At 43.3% G+C, this 21,031-nt stretch overlaps 1 protein-coding gene across 2 annotated transcripts in view; it reads right to left on the bottom strand.

The window, feature by feature from the left end:
* SLC66A3 (solute carrier family 66 member 3) overlaps positions 1–21,031 on the bottom strand; it is a 172,130-nt gene that overhangs the window by 43,396 nt on the left and 107,703 nt on the right. The window contains exons 4-5 of one of the 2 annotated variants that reach the window (XM_069605964.1): positions 4,586–4,643; positions 2,984–3,104 (exon numbers count right to left, since the gene is read on the bottom strand). In XM_069605964.1, the coding sequence (XP_069462065.1) occupies positions 2,984–3,104; positions 4,586–4,643 (179 nt within the window). The remainder of the gene's footprint in view (positions 1–2,983; positions 3,105–4,585; positions 4,644–21,031) is intronic. The other variant, XM_069605965.1, reaches the window with a different exon arrangement.

The following is a 21,031-nucleotide window of genomic DNA, read 5'->3' on the forward strand; positions in this document are numbered from 1 at the left end:
CTCTCAGCGGCAGAGAATGATTGCCTGTGACGGGACAGTTGCCTTTTCTCAGCTTCCGAAGGAGGTATGAAGACACTTCTGGTGCAGCTGGCTTCAAGGCACAGGAGAGCAGAACAGCAGGGGAACTAGAGCGATCATCACCACAAGATAGTGACGTGGGAATCATGGATTCGGGCAGCGTTATGCATTCTCCTTGTTCAGGACCCAGGGCTAAGCCTGCGAAATTTGGTGGAAGAATGCACAGGACCACAAGCAACTGATGTACTAAGTCTCTGGTCTGAACTCGAGACGGCAGCATTGCGGTGGATTACCCTGAAGTAGAGCTGGACAGTTCACTGGATGGCCCAGGAACACTTCCGAAGGGGCTCGTTCGGTGGCTAATCAGGAGCGCCAAGAGTAGTTGTTCCCAATACTCCAAAGGGTCGAAGCACTTTTGCATGCCTTCTTGATCGAAGAAGAAAGCAGGGGTTTGATGGGACAGAAGAGGGCAAAGGGTGCCCAAACCTTCCAAACAGTTCACGAGTCAGTTTCTTCGTATAGGAGGCTTGGCTCCTTTTGTAATTCGGTGAGAACACAGGTGATTGATCTGGAATGGCTGCAGATCCCCTTTTCATATCCAAGATTTGCTTCATGCCAAAATCGAGGACTTCCAATAGAAGATCTCCTCTCTTGCAGGCGTCCCAGACATCGACCAATCACGGCCCATAGTGGTCTCAGTCATTCAGACACTCCAGATATCCTGGCACCAGTGGTGTGGATTGGGACTAGACAGTCCCAGCCCTCTTCCTGGGCACACATACGTGACAGGCAGAAGCCTGCGAAAGAGATCGGTTTTCACGGGAGGCTGGATGCCCAAATACGGAAAACCCGGGTTATTTGACCTGGGTGAAGGCAAGGGACAAAATAGCCATGGGACAGAACAAAAGACTTTGTGGCTCTACCATTTTCGGACCTGGCAAAAGTCCTGAGCCAAACACGGTAAACGCGGTTTAGCCCAGTAAAAAGAAGTAAAACATTATGACAAGTAACTGCTGCTACCAGTTCGTCCCAGGCACACTAGTACAATCACCAAAAAATCCTTTGAGGGTGTTTAGGGCCATAAAACAAAAAGGGAACCCAGCGCACAGGACTGGAAGGTACATTGTGCACTGTTAAAAAAGTTACCAAGAAATGGCATCATAGTCAAAAACTAAAAGGGAAACCTAGTTTCCCCGTATTGACATTCTGAAGGACGTGTCAGTTTCCCCATAACAAGTGAGCAAAAGCCTAGGGGAGTTCAGCTGAAGGCTGGGCTCCACTGGAAAAAGTCAGGTTAGGATAGCCAAATAAAAGCAAAATGTTTGGGGGTGGGGATCCATAAATGGTGGGAAAATTGCACATAAATGAAATCTTTCCTAACTCTGCCCACCACACATATCCTCCCTTTCCCCCCTTTTCTCCTGGCACTTGCCACTTTGGCCTCCCAGCACTTCCATGCCCCTTTCCCTGGGGGCACTCCACACCTGCACTTCTCCCTCTACCACATCACCCCCTGCACTTACCACCTTCTCAAACACTTGCACAGTAGGATCGTCACTAGGCTAGTATAACCTTTTTGTTCTACGTTAATGATTCCCTTCTCCCTCCCCCTATCTTGTCTTGTGTATAGGCCCCATACAAATGTCCAATAAATAAATAAAAATAAGGGTCAGTTTAGCGTTTGGACACAGGATGGAGGACACTTTTTTTGTTGAATATCCCGATACAGACGTTCCTTAGTTTTGTTGAGACTGGGAAAATCCTCTTAGAGGTAGGTATATGTAGGCATCCCCCCAATCCTCTTATTCTTTATGATAAATAAAAGTATTTAACCAATACCCAACATGCCACTGTGTCAGAGTCTTACTCTTGATCCCTTATACTACTCACAGAAAAAACATGCTTTCTTCCTATGGCAAATTGATGGATAAATGCAGGCAAAATCATTCCTGTACCGATGAACTTGCCTGTCGAACAATGCAGCAAGATTTTCTCATATTCACTTGCACTCAGGACAGGTACTCCACTTCGGCAATGGCCTTTTTCTGAGCGCCCAGCAATGGCACCTTCCAATTCATTGTTATCTATGGAAATGGATTACTCCCATTGCCCGCTTTCCTCGTCAATGGGTTCACGAAAAACAATGAGTTACCCGGAATGCAAGGACCTTGTCAAAGGAACACTGTTGTTGCGGGACTATGACCGATTGACCGTTAAAATAAAAACGATGCCAAAACATCATTACATAATCAGAGTCTGAAGACTGCCCTTAATTGTGCACAGCGCTCGGTCTCTAGAACTGGCCTGGATCTCTACAAAGCCTTACAATGAGTGCACTGCATAGCTTAAGCAGAGGTAATGTACTTGATACACTGGGAGGCCATCTTATTTTATTTTTTAATGTTATTGTTTAAGGCGCAGACCTAGTTTGAGAGCAACGGAGCGCTGTACAGAGTGTGGGTAGCCTGCATTTGGACTGGCACCTTTTAACAGTAGCGCAGCACTGTGAGGTCTATGCGCCTGTATTTGTGTCCATTTTAATTTGTCCTTGGTCAAGTGTTGTTGAAAGAGCCATGTTTTGAGAGATTTGCGAAATTGGAGAATTGTGGGGACATTCTGAGCTGATGCAGGGATCGAGTTCCAGAGGGTGGGTGCATGACAAGAGAAGAACTGTTTGTGGAGCCTCTCTTGATTGTTTCCACTTAACTACTGCAACAAACCTGCTTTATGTTTGCAACAGCAAAGTCCACGTGTTTTAGATCAGTTAGACTGTTGAAGGGTCAATATGGATTAGGCAACCAAGTGGAGTGTGTAGGAACAGAGAACCTGACTTGGGGGGGGGGGCTGTCAGATGCTGAAAACAAGTTAGTCATACTCGTCGGCAGATGAGAATGTTCACCTTTTTAGCAGCATCTACTGAAGAGATACTGAATCACTTTCACGCTGAAACTAGTGGGTTACTTACTTCCACATGTGTAGCTGGCCATACCCCAGGTCAAGGCGCTGACCTGTCCAGAATCTTTTGTCTTCCACAAACACTGAAGCTGGGCAAATTTGCTGAAGGCACTGATGAAAGTACAGCAAGTCTATGCATAAAACAACAAAAATATCATGACCGTTTCTTCCACATCCAATGATTCCATTAATCTAGCACCTAACTTTGCAGTCATATTATTTTTCTCAACGTATTCACAATATCTGCATGAGAGTGGCAAACAAAAGATTCCTGACCTTTAAAGTCTGCAATCAGGACTAAAAATAACAAAAACCATATACATTTTGATTTTATGAATCAAAAACCAGAAACCTCTCCGAAAACTACACGGATCTATTTCCCGTTCAACAATTTACAAGCCAGTGTAGGTGTGGATGTGACATGTATTTTCTGTGGCTTTGCAGATGCAAACTATTGCAATGCTTCTAAATCTATATTGCTAAATGTGCAGGCCATGTTTTTCATGTGTTTATATTCAGAGACAGGCTCAACAAAAATGCAGTATTTCTAGTTCAAAGATATTTCTAGCAGTTGAGATGCCCTGGATCTAGGTGTACTAACGTACTTCTCCTAGTCTTCGGTGGTTTCCAGCAGCCAATATGGTTTAGCCCAGCGCACAATGCCCGTCCTTATCTCAACAAGCTCACTATGCATTTGGGGCTCTGACTCTGACTTCCAGAATGCAGTGTTTCTCTGCAACTTCACTTTCTTAATGTTGCTTAGCAGCTCCAACTCCCACCCCACCTTCTCTGTTTCTGCTTTCCAGTTGCAACCTTCATTGGGGTTTGGCCCTGGACGTGAACGATTTGGACACTAGGATCATTAATCCGGCTCATCATGCCCAAGAAAAATCCTTATCCAACAACAGTTTGATACCAACGATCCTATCTACGACAACCGAGTTCAGGAGAATTTAACAACGTTGATTAAAATCTGGGATATTTTAGATCCAATGGTGTTTCTACCACAAAACTCAGAACAATACTAAGTTCTGATCAACTTTGCATTGTCGATGCTTGCGCTCATAGTCTATATTGTTACCAATTAATTAAAACAATTGAACACACAGTAATGAATGGTATTGATCGTACAACTAATACAACTATAGGTTAGAAGTATATGTTGCTCTTCCTCTTTTTTCTAAATGAATGTGACCAAGTCCACATGGCAGTGCTAACAGCAACACACCTATGCCCACAAAAACCAAATTCTGATTTAGAAATCCCCTGTGGCCAGAGAGTGAGACTTGTATTTCCCAAACCCCCACTGTGATGTTACACCATACTTTATGGGCTAGCTAAGGAATGTATATCAAAGAAGAAGCCCCCCTCCTACATCTGCTGAAATGACTGCCAATATTCCTTATGCTAGTCATCATGAGCAATTACACACATCACACCTTATCTCGTGCCTTATTGATATTCCGCCAATGTGACCATGTTTGTCTGTAAACATCTATGAATAATTGTAGTTGGTCAGTCTTGTAAGCATGTCATTTAGATAACCATAAAACAAAGAAGAATCCAGCAAAAGCAGCCAGTACCAGGGGTGTGCAACGGCCACCATCCTTACCATTGCCAGGTCTATGATCCACTTCTGCAGAGCAAGAATGTACCATCCAGCAACAAATCTGATCCGGTGTCAAGGTGCACACACATTAAATCTGTATTGCTTAAGGTTCCACGAAATATTGAATTAGATTTCCTTCCCTGTTCTGAATGACACATTCCTCATGGTTTGTGCTTTGACGGAGGTTTTGTGGACAGGGTGCACATGCAATCAGTCACTCACCTAATAAAGTTAAGTTTTCGTTCTCTTGTATGCCATCTTTCCTTGCAACATTCTCTCACCTTACTGCTTTTTAGACTGCCATGTGTATCAAAGTTTTTTAAGCGCTTGAAACATGCAGGTTTATTAAGCTTGCTAAGGGAATCTGGGCCTAGATATTGTTCTCCTGGAATTCGGAGAGTGGCTTCTTTGAACATTCATTCTGGACATCCCTCCTTAAGCCTCATGCTCCCTAATCTGCATATTAAGTGCCATGGTTGTCTCTAGGTGAGATTCTAAACATGCAGGTGCCATGGTTGTCTCTAGGTGATTCCAAACTTGCATGTGTCTTGGCTGCCTCTTGGTGAGATTCTCAACTGGCATCTGTCATGGCTGTCTCTAGATGGGATTCTCAGCTTGCATGTGTCATGGCGGTTTCTAGGTGGGTTCCACAACTGCACGTGTCATGGCTGTCTCTAGGTGAGATTTTCAACGTGCAATGAGTGTCAGGGCCTTGCATTTCCCTCTATTGATGGTGCTTGTGAAAGGTCCTGGGGCCTGCCATGCTTCAGAATGTGAGTGTTGCTGCAACAGAAGAATCAGGCTTTCCGTCTGGTAAAACAGAAGGAGAGCTGTATGATAATTGCGGTAACAGTCTGCCAACTTCGTAAAGCTCTGCACAGAGGACTGGTCTCTTGTGGCACCTATTGCCTTACTAGACACTTTTGTACTATATAGTATGGAACAAAACTGTACATACCATAGACTTACCTTTGATTGTTTACTTTTATAGACGATATATACAACACAGAAATGTTGTTTTAACACGACTGGAGGAGTTACTATATAAATGAAAGGATTTTTCTAAAAAGAGAGCATCCTAGAGAAACAAGGTTTTCCATCTCTTAAGAAATATAATTCATACATAAGTACATAACATCAGTTATGAAATGTTCTTTTCCATTGTATCTATGTGCCCAACATGATCATGTTTAATTTCTCTCAACGGTTGAGGAAATTCTTCAGGTGCCTCAAAGTCTATGGAATATCTGTAGTATCTGAAAGAATATGGAGTATCTGAAAGGTTTCTTGATAAATGGGTTGTCTGTGTATGTCATTCAACATTGTATATTAAGTTGGGAATGAATGTTGGTCAAACACTCCAGCCCTCCCAGCCCAGTTACTAAATACCACCTCTACCTGCATGGATGCAACTTCCAAGTTGGATAATGTGACGGGGTGTTACCATCTCTAAATGCTGCTTGAATCTCCATATGTACGGCTATGCCCCATGCAAGTATTTAAGAGCCCCCCAGGGTTTTGTTTGGTCAATGTTCTGTTGGAAGATTCAAAAAGACATGTTTAGGGTCGAAAGGTTGCTCCTTGTGGAATTAAATAGGTCTCACCTATTCCCTGCTTACTTCATGATTGTTTTGTTGTGACACTGAATTCTCCAGAAGGAGAGGCTGCTTTTAGTTTCTGAATTCTTGCAAATGCCCTCGTGTGGGACACACACCGTGCATCCGCCAATATGAAGGAAAAAGGTCAATCTTGGAGTAGGTCGTAGAGGCCAAGTAGCTAGTGCTTTAAACAGGGGCAGCACGGCTCTAAAGCTTTGCGAATCTGTGTGTTCTTTCTCCTCGGGGTGCTCCTGCATGTGCAGTGTACAAATGGCTACATAGAAGAATAATGAACCATTCATATGCCTAGAACACGTCCTTCATTTGTTTATGTTCCACTGTAGGCATAGTCTTTCTCTAGTGTCATTTGAAGTTGTTACTGAAAAAATAAATACTTGTGCTGTCTTCTCTGTTGCTGTGGTGCAATTCCACTAAAATCCCACCCTTTTTAAGTTTATAGTGTATCTATAGTACTATTTCATTATTTCATGTTTATATGTGGCAAATTTTATGCCATTCCACTGAGTCATTGTGCCCAGTGATCTGGGATTGTGTTACAAGAAATGCATATTTGTTCTCCCTTAAAGAGTTTTCGCTCTCACATTTTGTAGTCTAAAGATGTCATCTTCTTGATAGAAGTCCACTTTGGGTGTCTCTCGGTGTGCTCTTCAGAAAGGAAATGCAGAAATGCAGAACCCAGTGGGGTGTGTGTGTGGGGGCGGGGGAGGGGGCAGAGGGGGCTTCCACTGTCTTTTTCCAATGCAGCTTTTGTGTTCTTTGATTCCAATCTTTCCGATGTACGCATTTTGCACGGGCAGCCAATACAATATATGACCCATTATATATATTGCAGTTGATAGAGACCTATTTCCATGTGGTCCTCAATCCAGTATTGACTTCTGTGTTTTTTTCTGTCTGTACACACAATGCACAGTTCTCACATGCAAGATTGTCCAGTACTCTGGGATGACTCCATCGAGTTTTGGGTTGATGTAATTTCTTATCAATACGTTTCTAATATTGGCACTTATTTATATGGAATTATAGGTTTATCCTTTTATTGATTTTTTTCTTATGCATCCCGGTCCAGTGCTTTGAAATGATGTTCTTCGTTTTCTTTGACATTGTAGAAAATGCATTCATGAACCCTAGTGTGTCTTCTTGTTGCGCTTTCGCCATGCTTTCCAACAAGGCCTTGCTATTGTTGATAGCCTCTTTTGCTGGACTGTTTCAGGATGTTCAGTGGTATCCCCTTTCTCATAGTGTTTGGCGTAGGTTCTTTGCCTTGTGTATGTATTCTGCTGTCTCTGAGCTGTTGAGTTGTATATGCAGAATTATGGCATGTGGTTTTGGAGTGTTCTTGGATGAAAGGAATTGCAGTGCAATAAATAATTCTCATCTATGAAGGGCTTGACTTTAAGGATGCCTCCTTATGGTATATAGCCAGGCCTGAAAAGTTAATTTCTTTATGGTTAATCTGTCCATTTAATTTCAGATGTTGGTCTTTGCCGTAGATCCATGTCACCAAACCCATATGTCAATCATTTTTAAACCAATATAATATATAGACCAGAACCCCTATAGGGGCTAACTTATATTGTGGAAATTATATATAGATGACATGCTCATTATCCGGCAAATGGATATGGAATTAAGTAGAGATTTCATCACACACATCAATGGAAAACACCAACATCTGAAATTTTGTGGACAGATTAACCATGAAGACATTAACTAATTGGACATGACAATGGAGTGGCTAGGACAATATAGGGAGAAACCCCCCAGTCTCCATGTAGAATCTAGGCCTCTCCCTACAAACCTCTTACATTCCCATACAAACAGATCCAGGCCGGCAAATGACCCAATGGAAGGGGAGTGAGCAGAACTCACCCCTTCAAGATTTGCAGGTTTAAATTCCTTTACCTGGAAAAGGGAAGAGATGGGGATCTGCCTCTCACAACAAATACCCTTTCCAGCCAGATGATATGAATCCAAGATCCCAATCTGAATTTTTACAGATCTCTCTCAAGTGAACTGCAAGGTCTCATGCCCAATCAGAACAACGTAGGAAAGCACAAAGAGTAGGCAACTGAGTAATGCATAGAGATCTGTTTCTTTAGTCAAAGTGTGAGGGTGGGGGGCTTAGAAACACTTCTAGTTTGGTGAGCGGCAAACAGAAGATTGAATGGAGGAGTAAACCAGGGAAGGGGAAGGAAGTAACTATTGCTGTCATAAGAAGGTGATAAAGCAAGAGCATGAAAGATCAGGGAGTAAGAAGGAATACCGATCAAGGAGAGGATGGTGTTTTATGGGGTGCAGAGGGGGTTGGAAGAGAAGATGGAAAACAAAAGCAGAACCTAGGAGGCAGGGAGAGCTTGGGAATGTTGGAGGCACAGAGGAAAATGCGACAGAAGAGGCTAACATTGGATAAGATTAAAGACAAGAAAGGGCACAAAGCGGTCAGAGAGAAAAGGAAGGTGAATAGGAGAGAAGCTGGGCAAAAGTGTTGATAACAGTCACCTGCCAACACTTCATCATTCGCTCAGGTTCAGAGAACTACCAAAGGAACTGTGAGTGGTTTTGTTTATGGCCCCTAAGCCTATTAATGTTTATTGAACTTTAGCCCAGTATTTTGACCCTACCAGAGACTGGCCCTGATCCTTGTAAACATTCCTACTTGCATGTATTCATTGTTCTTGCTCTCACATTCTTTTGAGAAGACTTATCCATACCCAGTTATCCTTACTCTTCAACCCTTCCTGTGTTTTATAAGAAATAAAGCTCTGTTCCTGAACCTTGCTATGAGGCTTCCAGTCCACTGTTGTTCTCTCACTGTATCACAATAGCCACTAGTAGTAATTGTAATTGGTAATTTATAACGCGCTTAATACCCAGAGGTTTCTAGGCACGGACCCGGGGATTGAACCTCTGTTGCTCTGCGTCGCCCTGTTTCCAAGACGAGCGTGTTGCCCTTGAGCTATCCTCCCAAGATATAACAGAGTAAACATAACCCCCATATGCAATCAATGCTAGAAGGCCTCCATGCGGAGGTTAAAAGATCTCTTGAGATTTTAGCATTTAAGATTAGAAATAAAACTGAATAAGAACCAGTGTCCTGTATCCATCCCCCTGTTTTACGGATTTAAATTATTTTTATAAGCGTGTGTTAACCCAAATAATGACCTATAATTGAACACAGGGCTCTAGGTACTGTGAACGCATCATGAAGCAAGACACAGAGAAAAGATTCAAAGTTCAAATAAAATGGTTTATTAACTTAAATATCAAGATGGGTGAAGGCCTAACCAGCCCTATGCTAAAGTGGGATTTCCCTACATAAATAAACCAAGGATAGTCTGAGTCAGTAAGTTCTACTTAAAATGCTGTCTGTGTACAAAACCTATACTTGCCTATACAATCGCAACCTTCCAGATACAAAAACCTTGCTCCTTCCGCCTGGGTCTGCCACCCCCAGGCCTACCACTCCTAGTACACCCTCACTCCATAGCAAAGACTCCAACTTCACTATTAAGAGCAACCACTCTCACATTCAGACTTCCTGTCAAATCACCCACAAGCTCACAAGCCAATAAACCCACAAGGTAGCCTACACCACTGTGACAACCATCGACCACTAAAACATCTAACACCTAACACACCTAAAACCTCCAACACCACCTCCTCTCCTGAAAGGAAAAAAACAAAAGGCAGAAAAATGTATGGAAAAGCGACAAACTGTATAAAGAACACACAAAACAACAAACAAATGGCGTACTAAATAAACATGCAAACCCAGCATGGCCAATTTTAAAGACCACATGTGCAAAGAATAGTCTAAAGCAAATTAAAAGGTTGCAATAAGGCTCCACACAATACATTGGTTAGCTAATCCCATGAATTGCGCCAACAGTGAAAAGTATTACAGTAAAATTAGATCCAATATAGAATTCAAAAATCACCACTCACAACTAAAACCCTATTTGGCCAGATAAATAGTTTGCCAGGATTTCTCACCTATAAGATATATCTGGAACCCACTATGGCCAGGTAACACACGTGATAACTCCAATGTCAAAGAACTCTGCGGCACGAGGCCACATCACTCACCTCCAACACATACATTTTCCAATAACAAAGATCTCAGAGGCTCAAGGCCACATCTTGTACTTCTAATACTCCTGCTCACACCAAAGGGGTCTGGGCCAAATACTCCATCCAACTAACAAAAGTTAAATTACTGCACACAAAGTGCTTGGCCTACTCCTGGAAATTCTAAAACTACAACAAAGTGTTGTGTACTGCAATCTCAGTCAAAAAACTCCAGCACACAAGTACCATTACTACTAATATGAAGGCATACATTAGTTTTCAAAAACTGATTAGCAGAGTTTGATAATTAAAATGTTCTTGATTAGCAAACAAACCCATTTGATTATATGTTTAATGCCACCAGACGTATTTGTACCCAATAAGTAAAATGAGCAACAATATTGCATTTTTATGTAACGCTGAAGACAGACATTAGTGGGAGGAGTCAGGCCTGGCAAATTCTTTAAAATTACGCTAGACCTACAGGTGGAGTAACTTAGCTTACCTAGTCGGCCTGAGAGAAATGCACTCTACCAAGGGCAATGAATGACAAAAAATATAAATGCGCTTTCTGTAAAATGGTGCATGTTATCAAACCCAATTTGTTTGGCCCACTTATGCTACCCAAAGGCCAGCCACGCCGAGCGAAACATTTATTTGACATTTACTGCAAACAAAGTAAATGTTAAATAAAAGTTTCAAGCCTCCCCTGCAAATGGTACTCTCCAGGCCTAAAATCTACTAGATTATGCAAGTGGGTGAGTATACTTTGTGAGCCCTGGATGAGTGTTTTTAAAATGTAAAAGGTTAGCTGCATGAATGGACAAAAAATAAATAGATATGATAAAACGGCTCTAAAACAGTTTGGCAAGCTCTCTCCCACGGGTGAAAATATATAATGCAATTCTATAGAACTAGGTTTGCCATCAAAAGCATTTGGCTATGTGATCATGTACTTTTTCAAAAGTGTTAATTTGTCAATATGATGCATCTTCCCCAACAAAATGAAATATAATTGACACTGAGATTTAGATACGCTAACCTAAACGTTACTGTAAAGCATGTTGACAATCCAGTATTTTACAGTACCGATACTGTAATTATACATTATGTAACAACTTACATTTTTAGGAATGTAAAAATAAACAAAGCTAACACAGACAGGATATAGTTAGCTTAATATAAGTAGCATCCCGATTACTTATGCCAATTATTTTAAAAAGAAAGAATTATTCCTGTCTAACACTTGCACACATACCTTTAGCACTTAAGAGTGGAGGAGGTTATTACTGCTGCACCCTCTCTCCATTAGTCCCTTTGAACTTGGAGTGAACAGAGAGCCCTGAGGACAAGAGAGGAATACAGGGCGAACTGTGCTTTCATTGAACATGGTAACTTAAATAGCTAGACTTGCTACACAAGTGTCAATTTAATTAGCTAACCTGCAGAATTGCATAGCAAATTGCTACGCAACACTGCTTATGTTATGCCTTGAATGCATATACCTCCTACATGTTTTACACACACTATGTGCTCATTAACAGTTCTACACATGCACACCAAGTGCTTCTACAAATTCAGCATCTACCTTTATCGACCTCATCATCCATACTAATGCTCATGTTCTCTCACTTTAAACAAGATTTACTAATGTGTCTGTAAACTCTAAAGCTTTGTCTTAAAACGTTTGAATTATTACTTTAAAGTGCATAGCCTCACTCAAACTTCACATAACATCCTGCAATGATGCACCCATTCCAAACCCTAACATACGTGCACATATGTTGAAGTTAGTGCTAAAAATGCATTTCAAGAATTCCTAACGACAGTGATCAGTCACTGTAATACAGAATAAAACATAGCATGAAAATAAGCATTTTTTCATGGTGCAATTGTGAAATATCCACATTTTACGTTGTAAGCATAACAAATTCCTTGGTGTCACACAACGCACTCAAACATCTCATTTAAAAAAAATACGGTAAACTCCAAAATCATGTCACACTGTCAAAAACTGCATTCTACAACTCTAAATTTAAAATGGGTCACAGTATTCTACGTTGCAATATCTAAATTACATAAATTGCAGACACATATTTCATTCATTGTGCCTCCAAACATTCTACTTAAATCCTTTAACACAAAAATATACTCCAGTCCAATATCATATTTACTTTCCATTTATTGCCAAAAACTGTTCATATCCCTGAAAACAATAAACAAAACAATTGCGTGCCAAACTCTTCGTGAGTTATTTACAAACTCACAGCCTCGCCTTGATCTCCAAAATCAATAGCAGCCCAGCAAGCCACCGAAAAGGAGAAAACCCCTCCAGAGTTAATTAAGCCATCTGTCACTTTAGACATCTCCTAGCGTCACTGTCAAGGATTCACTGGAGCGATTAACCTTGAACTCATGCTTGGCTGCTTGTAATGATCAACCAGTACTTAAATAAAACACCTTTCTTTTACTTTGCGACTTCAGCCGCATATAAATAAACAAACAGTACTGCAAAGAACATAACAATGTTCTGGAAACTTCTGCAACGCCGTCAACCATTGTGCAATAAAAGTACCTTGATACTCATGTAAATCCATGCCGTTAACCTAAACGGCCATCTGACACTGAACACTTCAGCAGACATGCAGGTAACATCTGCCAGCGCGAAAACACTGCGAGGCAGGGCCCGCTTTTTCTGTTTTCCATGGCTCCCCTGCGAATCCTTATCTTTCATGTTCCAGGGTTAGAAGGTGTCCAACGTCATCACGCTCCACGCTCAATAAATGTATGTGGATGCCCTTTTCTAGACCCGTCTCCAAACCTCCAGAATGGCGTGACAGGAAACATTCTGTTCTTCGCCATACCCTGCTGTCAACAGAGCTCCTCACTCACAACCACTCCAACAGACACCTGGAGCGCAGACTTCTCAGCTGGCAGCATTTTACTTCCTGCATCTCCCCATGGCACCATCAAGACTTGGGGTGCCGACACAACCGGCACTTTGCTCTCTAGACCCATGGTAGTGTCGCAGAACCCATGTGCTGGAAAGATGAGCGCAACAGAGTTCTCCAACTGCTCTCATGCTGCAGTGGGGCACGCAAGGCTCTTCAACACCTCTGCCCCACTTCAAGAGCACCTGGCACCCAGTCAATTGTCTGCTGATTTTCACAGCACAGAGCTAACGACACTGCAGTGGCCCGCTACTCCAACTAGCCAGCAGTACTACCAATTACTTCTGCTTCTCCACAAGGACTCTCCTTTAGCGGTCCTTGAGTATTTCAGCTCTCCAGCTGTCATCTCCTTCCATTTTCTCATCGGTTCTCGAATCCTCGTCGCCAAATGAAGTTTCATGGGAGACAGTAGGAACGCAGGCAGGACTCTGGTAAGGCTCAGGACACCAGCAGGTACAAAATGAAAACCTATTTATTAGTTGCAGGTCAAATTAAGAAGATACAAGCAGGTGATATAGGCAGGCACATCCTCTCAGGTTGGGCTCTCATGCTGCAATCCCCAACTGCCACTGTTGCAACCCCAAGATCCCTGCGAGCTCCACATTCCATAGGCTATTACGCACACACACAGATAAGATGCAAATCACTACACTAAACAATGTGTATGGATGTCAGCAACAAAAGCAACAGTGTCCCAAATACATTTCTGAGCTTCTTCGAGCTATGGGCTTACTTTCCAGCTCCTCTTCTCCAAGTTCAAAACAGTTCCACAAGGGAATTTCGGATGTTCTCGTCCCCAAGAAAACACAGTTCAAAATGAGTCTCTGGATTCTCCTTCCCCAAGACACCAGCTTGCTCAGCTTGCCAATTTGTACTTAAGCTCAGTCTCTCAATAGTTGAAACCTGTTCCCGGTTAACTTTATACTCCTAGTTTTTGAGAGTTCATACAAACTGCTTTCTTCTGCTTCACTTTGGCGATCTCTTTCAGGCACTTGTAATCACTTTGTGTATTTCTTTGGCTTTCACAGAGAGGGTATACCCGGTCTAGACGCAGTTGTCGGACCACACGGTCCACCCATTACAGGTCATGCAACCGGTCACCCTAGGCTTGCTTGCCCACACAGGTTCTTCTGTAGCTGCACCTGTGTTCTGATTCACACTCACTTGGCTCTCTCTTTGCCAGACTTTTGGTGCTGCCACAATGTTTTTCACTCATTGGGCCTCATTCCGAGTATGGCGGTAAGGGATAGCAGCCACCGGTAACGAGACCGGTGGCGGTGATCCCTTACCGTCATACTCCGAGTTCCCTTTGCGCCCTCGCCCTTAACGCCTGCTTTGAGCAGGTGTTAAAGTCGAGGGCGCAAAGGGGCCTCCAAGCCAATAACGGTGACCGTAATGAACGGTCACCCTTATTTGCATCTTCCCCATTCCCATTGAGCCCTATGGGGGCTCATTTGGGAATGGGGAAGAGCCTTGGTGAATGGGGAATTACCGCCCCGCCAACCTTGGAATGGGGCGGTAATTCCGCCATCCACCAAGGCGCTGCCGGTCCGGGTACGGCGTCAACCAAGGCATTAATAGCGCCATTGGTTAGCGCCGTACTCGGAATGAGGCCCATTGTCAGTCTCTGGACTTTTCCACCAGGAGTTTAGTTATACAGTTCACTTTGTGGTGTTCCTTTCCCCTCACCTGGTTGCTCTCACACCATTTATCAATGTTCCATTATTGCTTTAAATTGCATTTCATCAAATTCACTCTTGATTTTCATTTTATGGTATTCGCTTTTCACACCACCATGTCTTTTGTACCTTGGTGTAGTCAATGCTTTTGTATGCTCATCAAAAGCTCTCATTCAGTTCAGCATTAGATAATTTCCAGCTCTTGTTTGCTCACAGTTTGCAGTAATCATCAAAACCCATTTGCTTTGGTTCACCGTATCTTGCACCTTAATTCTCGTTCATTCGGCATTCCCTCTTTGCCCCTGGAGCGCCCCGGTACGAGTGATCCCTTTTCCTCACTCACTGGTCTCCCGCGTTTCGTCCAGCCGCTGCCACTCCCTGCTCTGCTCTGCGTACACTTACTCAGTGGACTGTGAGCCCCACTCACAGTTCGCTTCTCTCGCTCTCTGTGGGTCGCCGACAGCTCCACTCGCATTCCACGGACGCTGCCATTGACTTACAACTGGATTTCTTTTCCGGGCCGCAGCTTCAGATGCAGGCACCTCCAGTGAGGCTCACAATACTGTGTCCTTCGAGCTGCCTCTCCTGGTGCCACAGTTTCTTCCAGTTCTCACTGGCATTCTGGTTTCCCGACAGGACCCACCCCGGCTGCCTCGTATTCTGCAGGATTTCTCCTTCTGAACGCCTCCCTGCTGGTCTCTCACCGTTTTATCTGACTTTCATACACCTGCAGCCATCTAACAGGTTGCAGGTGTGAGCCTGTATGCTCAATTGCCTGACCACAATTAGTTAAACATTCTGGACATTCCTCCTCTCAGTACTAGAAGGGTGAAAGGATCTGTTAGTGTGCATTCCTACTATGTGCCTCTTCTTCATCCCAGTACTACAGTGGAATGATTGAGAGGAGAGGGTTTACAATAGCCTATAAAGGCATGGGAGGGTGATGTTGATTCTCATTTTGAAAAGGGGGATGTACATATGGGCAAATTGAAATTTGTGGAAATGGAGAAGATTGATAACACCCTACAGTAGTAGATGGAGAGCAGAGGGTTTTCTGATAACCTCTTGATTTTACCAGAGGGTTTGAATGTGGGAAAATCCTGCAATGAGGTGTTCTTGTTGGGGTTTGCCTCTTAGTCTCTTGATACTAGGGTTTGTTTTGAAAAGAAGAACTGTAGGGGGTTTGTCAGTATCCTATAAACGCTATAGGGACTGAGGGTTCATTATGGAATGGAAACAGGGAGTACCATGTCTCACCTGATGACCTTCTCCTTCCACTCCCCCAGGACCCGCTGCCCAGGTGATTCTCACTCGCATATCCACCCTGAGGGTTGGGATCCAAAAGGGATGGCCCTTCCCTGGCCACCTGAGAGGAAGACCCAAAGGGAGTAAATGGGAGGACGCCATCAGGTTCCTCAGAGTATCCAATTTGAACTCTTCAGAACATGCCAGCTCTTCTTCAGCCTTCTATTTGGGCAAGGATGTGGACATATTTCACTGGGGAATATAGCGCGATCAGATGGCCAAGTATACAATTAAAATATAGGTATTTAAGCGATGGGCTTAGTATTTGTCAGTAATGCCAGCCTGATATAAATCTACATTTTTGGGTTGTTACATTGACTTATTCCCAAGCGCCCACATATTACCAAGAAGGATGACAAATGACTCCCTTTTCAGTGTTCAAAAACTCCACATCTTGTGGTTTATTTTAGGATATTCTGGTGCCCTATGTGATTACACGTGTTTCGATGACTTGTTCATCTTTTTCAAATCAGGGCTATTAGTATTACATAGAAATTATATTTTTTACAAACGTTAGACACACAGCATGATATTCCCATATTGCCATCATACGAGAGTCATCAATATGTCATAAGAACATTCAAGTAAAAGAGTTTTTGCGACCATGAAAAGTCAAATCAGAAACATAACCAAGGGCGTGGAGGTCCAGCAACAGGATAACCCCACCCTAATCAGTTCCTCAAAAGACATATTAATGATATAAATCTACTCATCACTGATGTATACATGTAAACTATTAATTAAAAATAGAAGATTAAAGCCAATACGCTGGATCTCAAAATATTCATTTTAAGCTAGTGTGATAAAAGTTATCTAAAACAAAGTACTTAATAAATGCACATTTCAGAACATCACTTTGTTTCGATTGGTTAGCATTTCACTATTAGCTTGTAGCTGATAAGGGTGAAAAAAGAGCACACTATATTTTAAACAATATCCACTGCATATACAAGAACACCGTTTTGGGGTTCTGTTCAGATATAAATGTGGTTTCAATGCATAGAACTGGCTTTGAAAAGTCATGTTTTAATGCAAGACGTGTGTCAGCTAGAGTAAACAGAAAAATTTGCATTTTAACCAACTATTCCAAACTCACAAGTGGTGTGTACCGTATATTTTTAAAACAGTCTTCATTGCACAGAACCCATTAACAATGTTCTGCCTAAGGGAGACTTGGTACAAGTCACTCCTTTTAGAGGGGTTTGAAGCTGCAAAAATCCATCCTGACGCTAGCATGCGTTTCTAAAAAAATGTTTATGAATTTTTGAACAATAAAATGTTCAGCAGAATTGTCTGGCATGAAAAGAAAGGGCAGTAAAGTGGGAAGATGGCGCAAGTCACTCAAAGATTCTGAACGGTTTGTCATGTCTATCAGAAACCTGCTCACCACACAAAAAAGCCCTTCTACCAAGTAAAAATCTACACTGAGCTGACCAATCCAGTCGTCCTCAAGAACACCCCCCTAAGAACTCTGATGAACTAAGATCAACACCTGAAACAAGCAAATATAGTGTGCCAGTCTCCACCCACACCTGTCTTACCCACAGGCACCTATCACCTTTGATTTCTTTTCAACCCCATAATCTGGGCTTGACATTAGTGAAATCAACAAGCAGATGGAACCCTCGATGCCCAGAACCTTGCCTGGCCAGCGTCCATAAATCTCGCATCCAAACTTTGGTCCTGACAATTGCCAATTTCTACACCACTGTTTTGTCACCTAGCCATACTAGTTGCACTGAAAAAAGCCACAAGCATCCAGATTCTTTAGAAGCCTAATGCTGACCATATATTTCGTACACATTTTTGACCAACATTCCCCTTGAAGCCAAGATCCTCGAAAGGGCAGTTGTCCTCTAGATTGAAGAATGTACAGATGCCATCCCTCTCCTACACGACTGTCACTTTGGCCCTTCAGGTGGCAGAAGATCAATGCCAGATAACCAATGTGGGGCTCTCTTCCTCTTTAAACGACGCTGCCATGCAGGACATGTTGACCATTTCCACCTCCATAACAGTCTTCCATATTTGGGAATAACAGAAAATGGCCTGCCATGACTCATCCAGATCCTCAGCCAGATCCAATCAGCTACAAAAACGCCATTTGCAGTCCAACATGATGACCCTGACGTGTTGAGTGCTTCAGGCATCGACACGCTCTCTCCCTGTAGCTTTTAAACTTCTACATCGAACCCCTAGATATCATCCTCCAAACCTTCCCTAGGCCTTTTCAGTGCCATGCAAACAACGATCAAATCCTGATCAATCAGGGCCCTGACCACAAGCAAGCAATCGCACTGTGCGTCTCGAAAATCCAGGGGTGGGTGAGAGCTAGTAGACTATGACTCAATGGCAATAAAACAGAGGTCCTCCTATTTGACCATTCTGTCACCAACACTTTCTGTCCACTGGCTAGCAATGATGGGTCCTGCCTCCCCTGCCGACAAATCAGGCCAAGAGCTTTTTTTGTACTCGGGCCTGTCCATCAAATTAATTTTAAAGCTATATGCCCAAAGGCTGACTCCCGGTCCACCTTCTGAAGAGCTTCCTCCTAATACTAGAAACCCCCTTAAAAATCTCATCTACCCAGAGCCCTGGTCCTATCCCACCTGGATGGCCGCAGGAGCACCAAATAAAAAGGTCCCCTTTTTGCTCCTGCTCCTTGCAATGTTAACTGTTCTTCTACGAAACTCGCACATAGTTCTTGGGGCTATTAAGGGGCTTGTGCAGAACGCAGGTTCTTTAAAAAATCCCAATAAATAAAATAAGCCGCCTGCACTGGAGGCTTTATGTGCCGAGGCGGTTTGTTTAGTTCAATAAAGTGATATGTTGCTTTGGCACAAGGGTGGTGGGGGAGCTCGTTAAAAGATCCCACTTACAGGATGATTCCCAATTGGTCCCGAGTCACCCAGTACTGTGATTTTATCTGCACCCTCTGGCAACATGAGTTTCTTGAGCGCAGCTTCTGACGACCTGCCTCGGCCGCTCCTTGTTTAATTTTGTTTGTTGGAGCTTTTTAACGCTCTATACTGAAATGACCGATCACTTCCAAGCAGGTTGGGAGCAAATAGGAATTGGGATCCTTTCTCAGAGGGACGGATAGGAAAAGTACCAAAGGGAAGGGTCTGCAGCGTTCACATCCGAGCATAAAACCAAGGGAAGGAATTGGGCCGGAACAAGGTGGAGGTATGCTCTGGCAAACTGCCTTGCCTGAGAGCTGACCCAAGACACAAAGCCCCCTGAATTTGACGAAGCTCTCTGCCCCTGACTGCCACGAGTCTCCTGAACGCTGTGCGTTTGGAGTCTCAATGTGACCGACTTCCAAAACTGCATCTGAAAGTCTTTGCTCACCAGTACAGTCCAAACTCAAACAATGAAACAACACATAGCTGTATGCATGGTTCTTGCCTTGCACACATTTTACTGTCAATGTGACTATTCTGACCAATGAAATGAGCATTACCAAGTGTGAATTGCATGCTCAGAAGGATTGTACATTTGAATTACTATCAGATATGCTTGATAAATTGGTGGTCATTCTTTTGTTCCCAATATGCAGTTTGTTTTTATGCAAAGCAGACAGCATTCCATTTACAGGGCAACTACATTATTTGACACCTATAGTTCAACTTCCGCCCCTCAGTCCCGCCCACACCACTGACAATCCACCTGCCCAATCTGATACCCACCTGTGCGGGCAGGGGAGGGAGTTCCTCCAGTAACCTTTGTCCATTTCCAGCACTGGTGAAAGCTTTCCAGAACCTTCCAGGGAGGACGATGAGGAGAGACAGGCAGTTGCATTGTGTCTCTCTCTGAATATTGTATTTCAGATGATGTGAGCACAGGGACGTCATTTAGGAATCACCAGTGGTCGCAACTGCGACCCCTGAGGTATCCATTGCTACCCCCCCCAAAAAAAATAGGTTTTTATGTTTTTATTAATGCAAGGTCCTCGAAAAGAGCGCCAGGCAGCACCTGCATCTAAATTAGACATCCCACTCTGTCCAATCGGTAAGTAGACCTGCATGAATAGCCACATGCTACCCCTTCATTGGGAGCGCGTGGAATGAATGTAGTGATTTTCTGTCTGAGAGTACAACTCAAAGAATTTCTGAGGCGCACCTGCTGCCTTTTTAATGTGCTAGAGTTGGCTGGCAATTCTCGAGAAATGGGAGGTGGCAGCCTTGGTTGCCTTTCAGATGATGTAAGCAGGTTGATGCCCCAGAGTCCTTCACAACACTGACAACACAGTTGCAAAAGATGAAGTGTTATCATTACAAGGCTGAACCAGCACCGGAGCTCCTGATGTTCAGTGGAGTCCCCCTGGTAACTATTAGCGGGGTGCAGTAGTGTCTTCTTGTGGGTTGGCGGACACACGTTTGGAGCCTTTCTTCATTATTCACCAACTGGAGGCCGTGTATGCGAACCACAGCGGTGTGCAGTAGTGTTCTTGTGTTCCTGTGGGCCATGGGAACACAAGTCATTAACTACTTCTTCCTTGAGTGTTACCGGCTTCGGTGACGTATACTTTTGATACTGGTAGTAATTCCGGGCCCATGGTGGTTCAACGGTTTCTGCTGTGCAGTTTAGCAGGCCCAGTTGTCATCTAACTAATTCAGTAATAGGCCTGTATTTAGTACTGAGATTACTTACTTTCCGGCATTAGACTTGGCTGTGACTCTCTCCCCTTACAAAGTCAGTATTAGTCGGCATCGGATGTTGAAGTGGTGGTGACAGTGTGTTTTCAAATTGTCAACGGCGACTGCTGGCCGACTGATATTTAACTGGTAACAGAAAGTAAAAGATAAAAATACATTAAAAGAA

Source organism: Ambystoma mexicanum, chromosome 4p (assembly GCF_040938575.1).
Source record: "Ambystoma mexicanum isolate Mex_15411 chromosome 4p, UKY_AmexF1_1, whole genome shotgun sequence".
NCBI lineage: Eukaryota > Metazoa > Chordata > Amphibia > Caudata > Ambystomatidae > Ambystoma > Ambystoma mexicanum.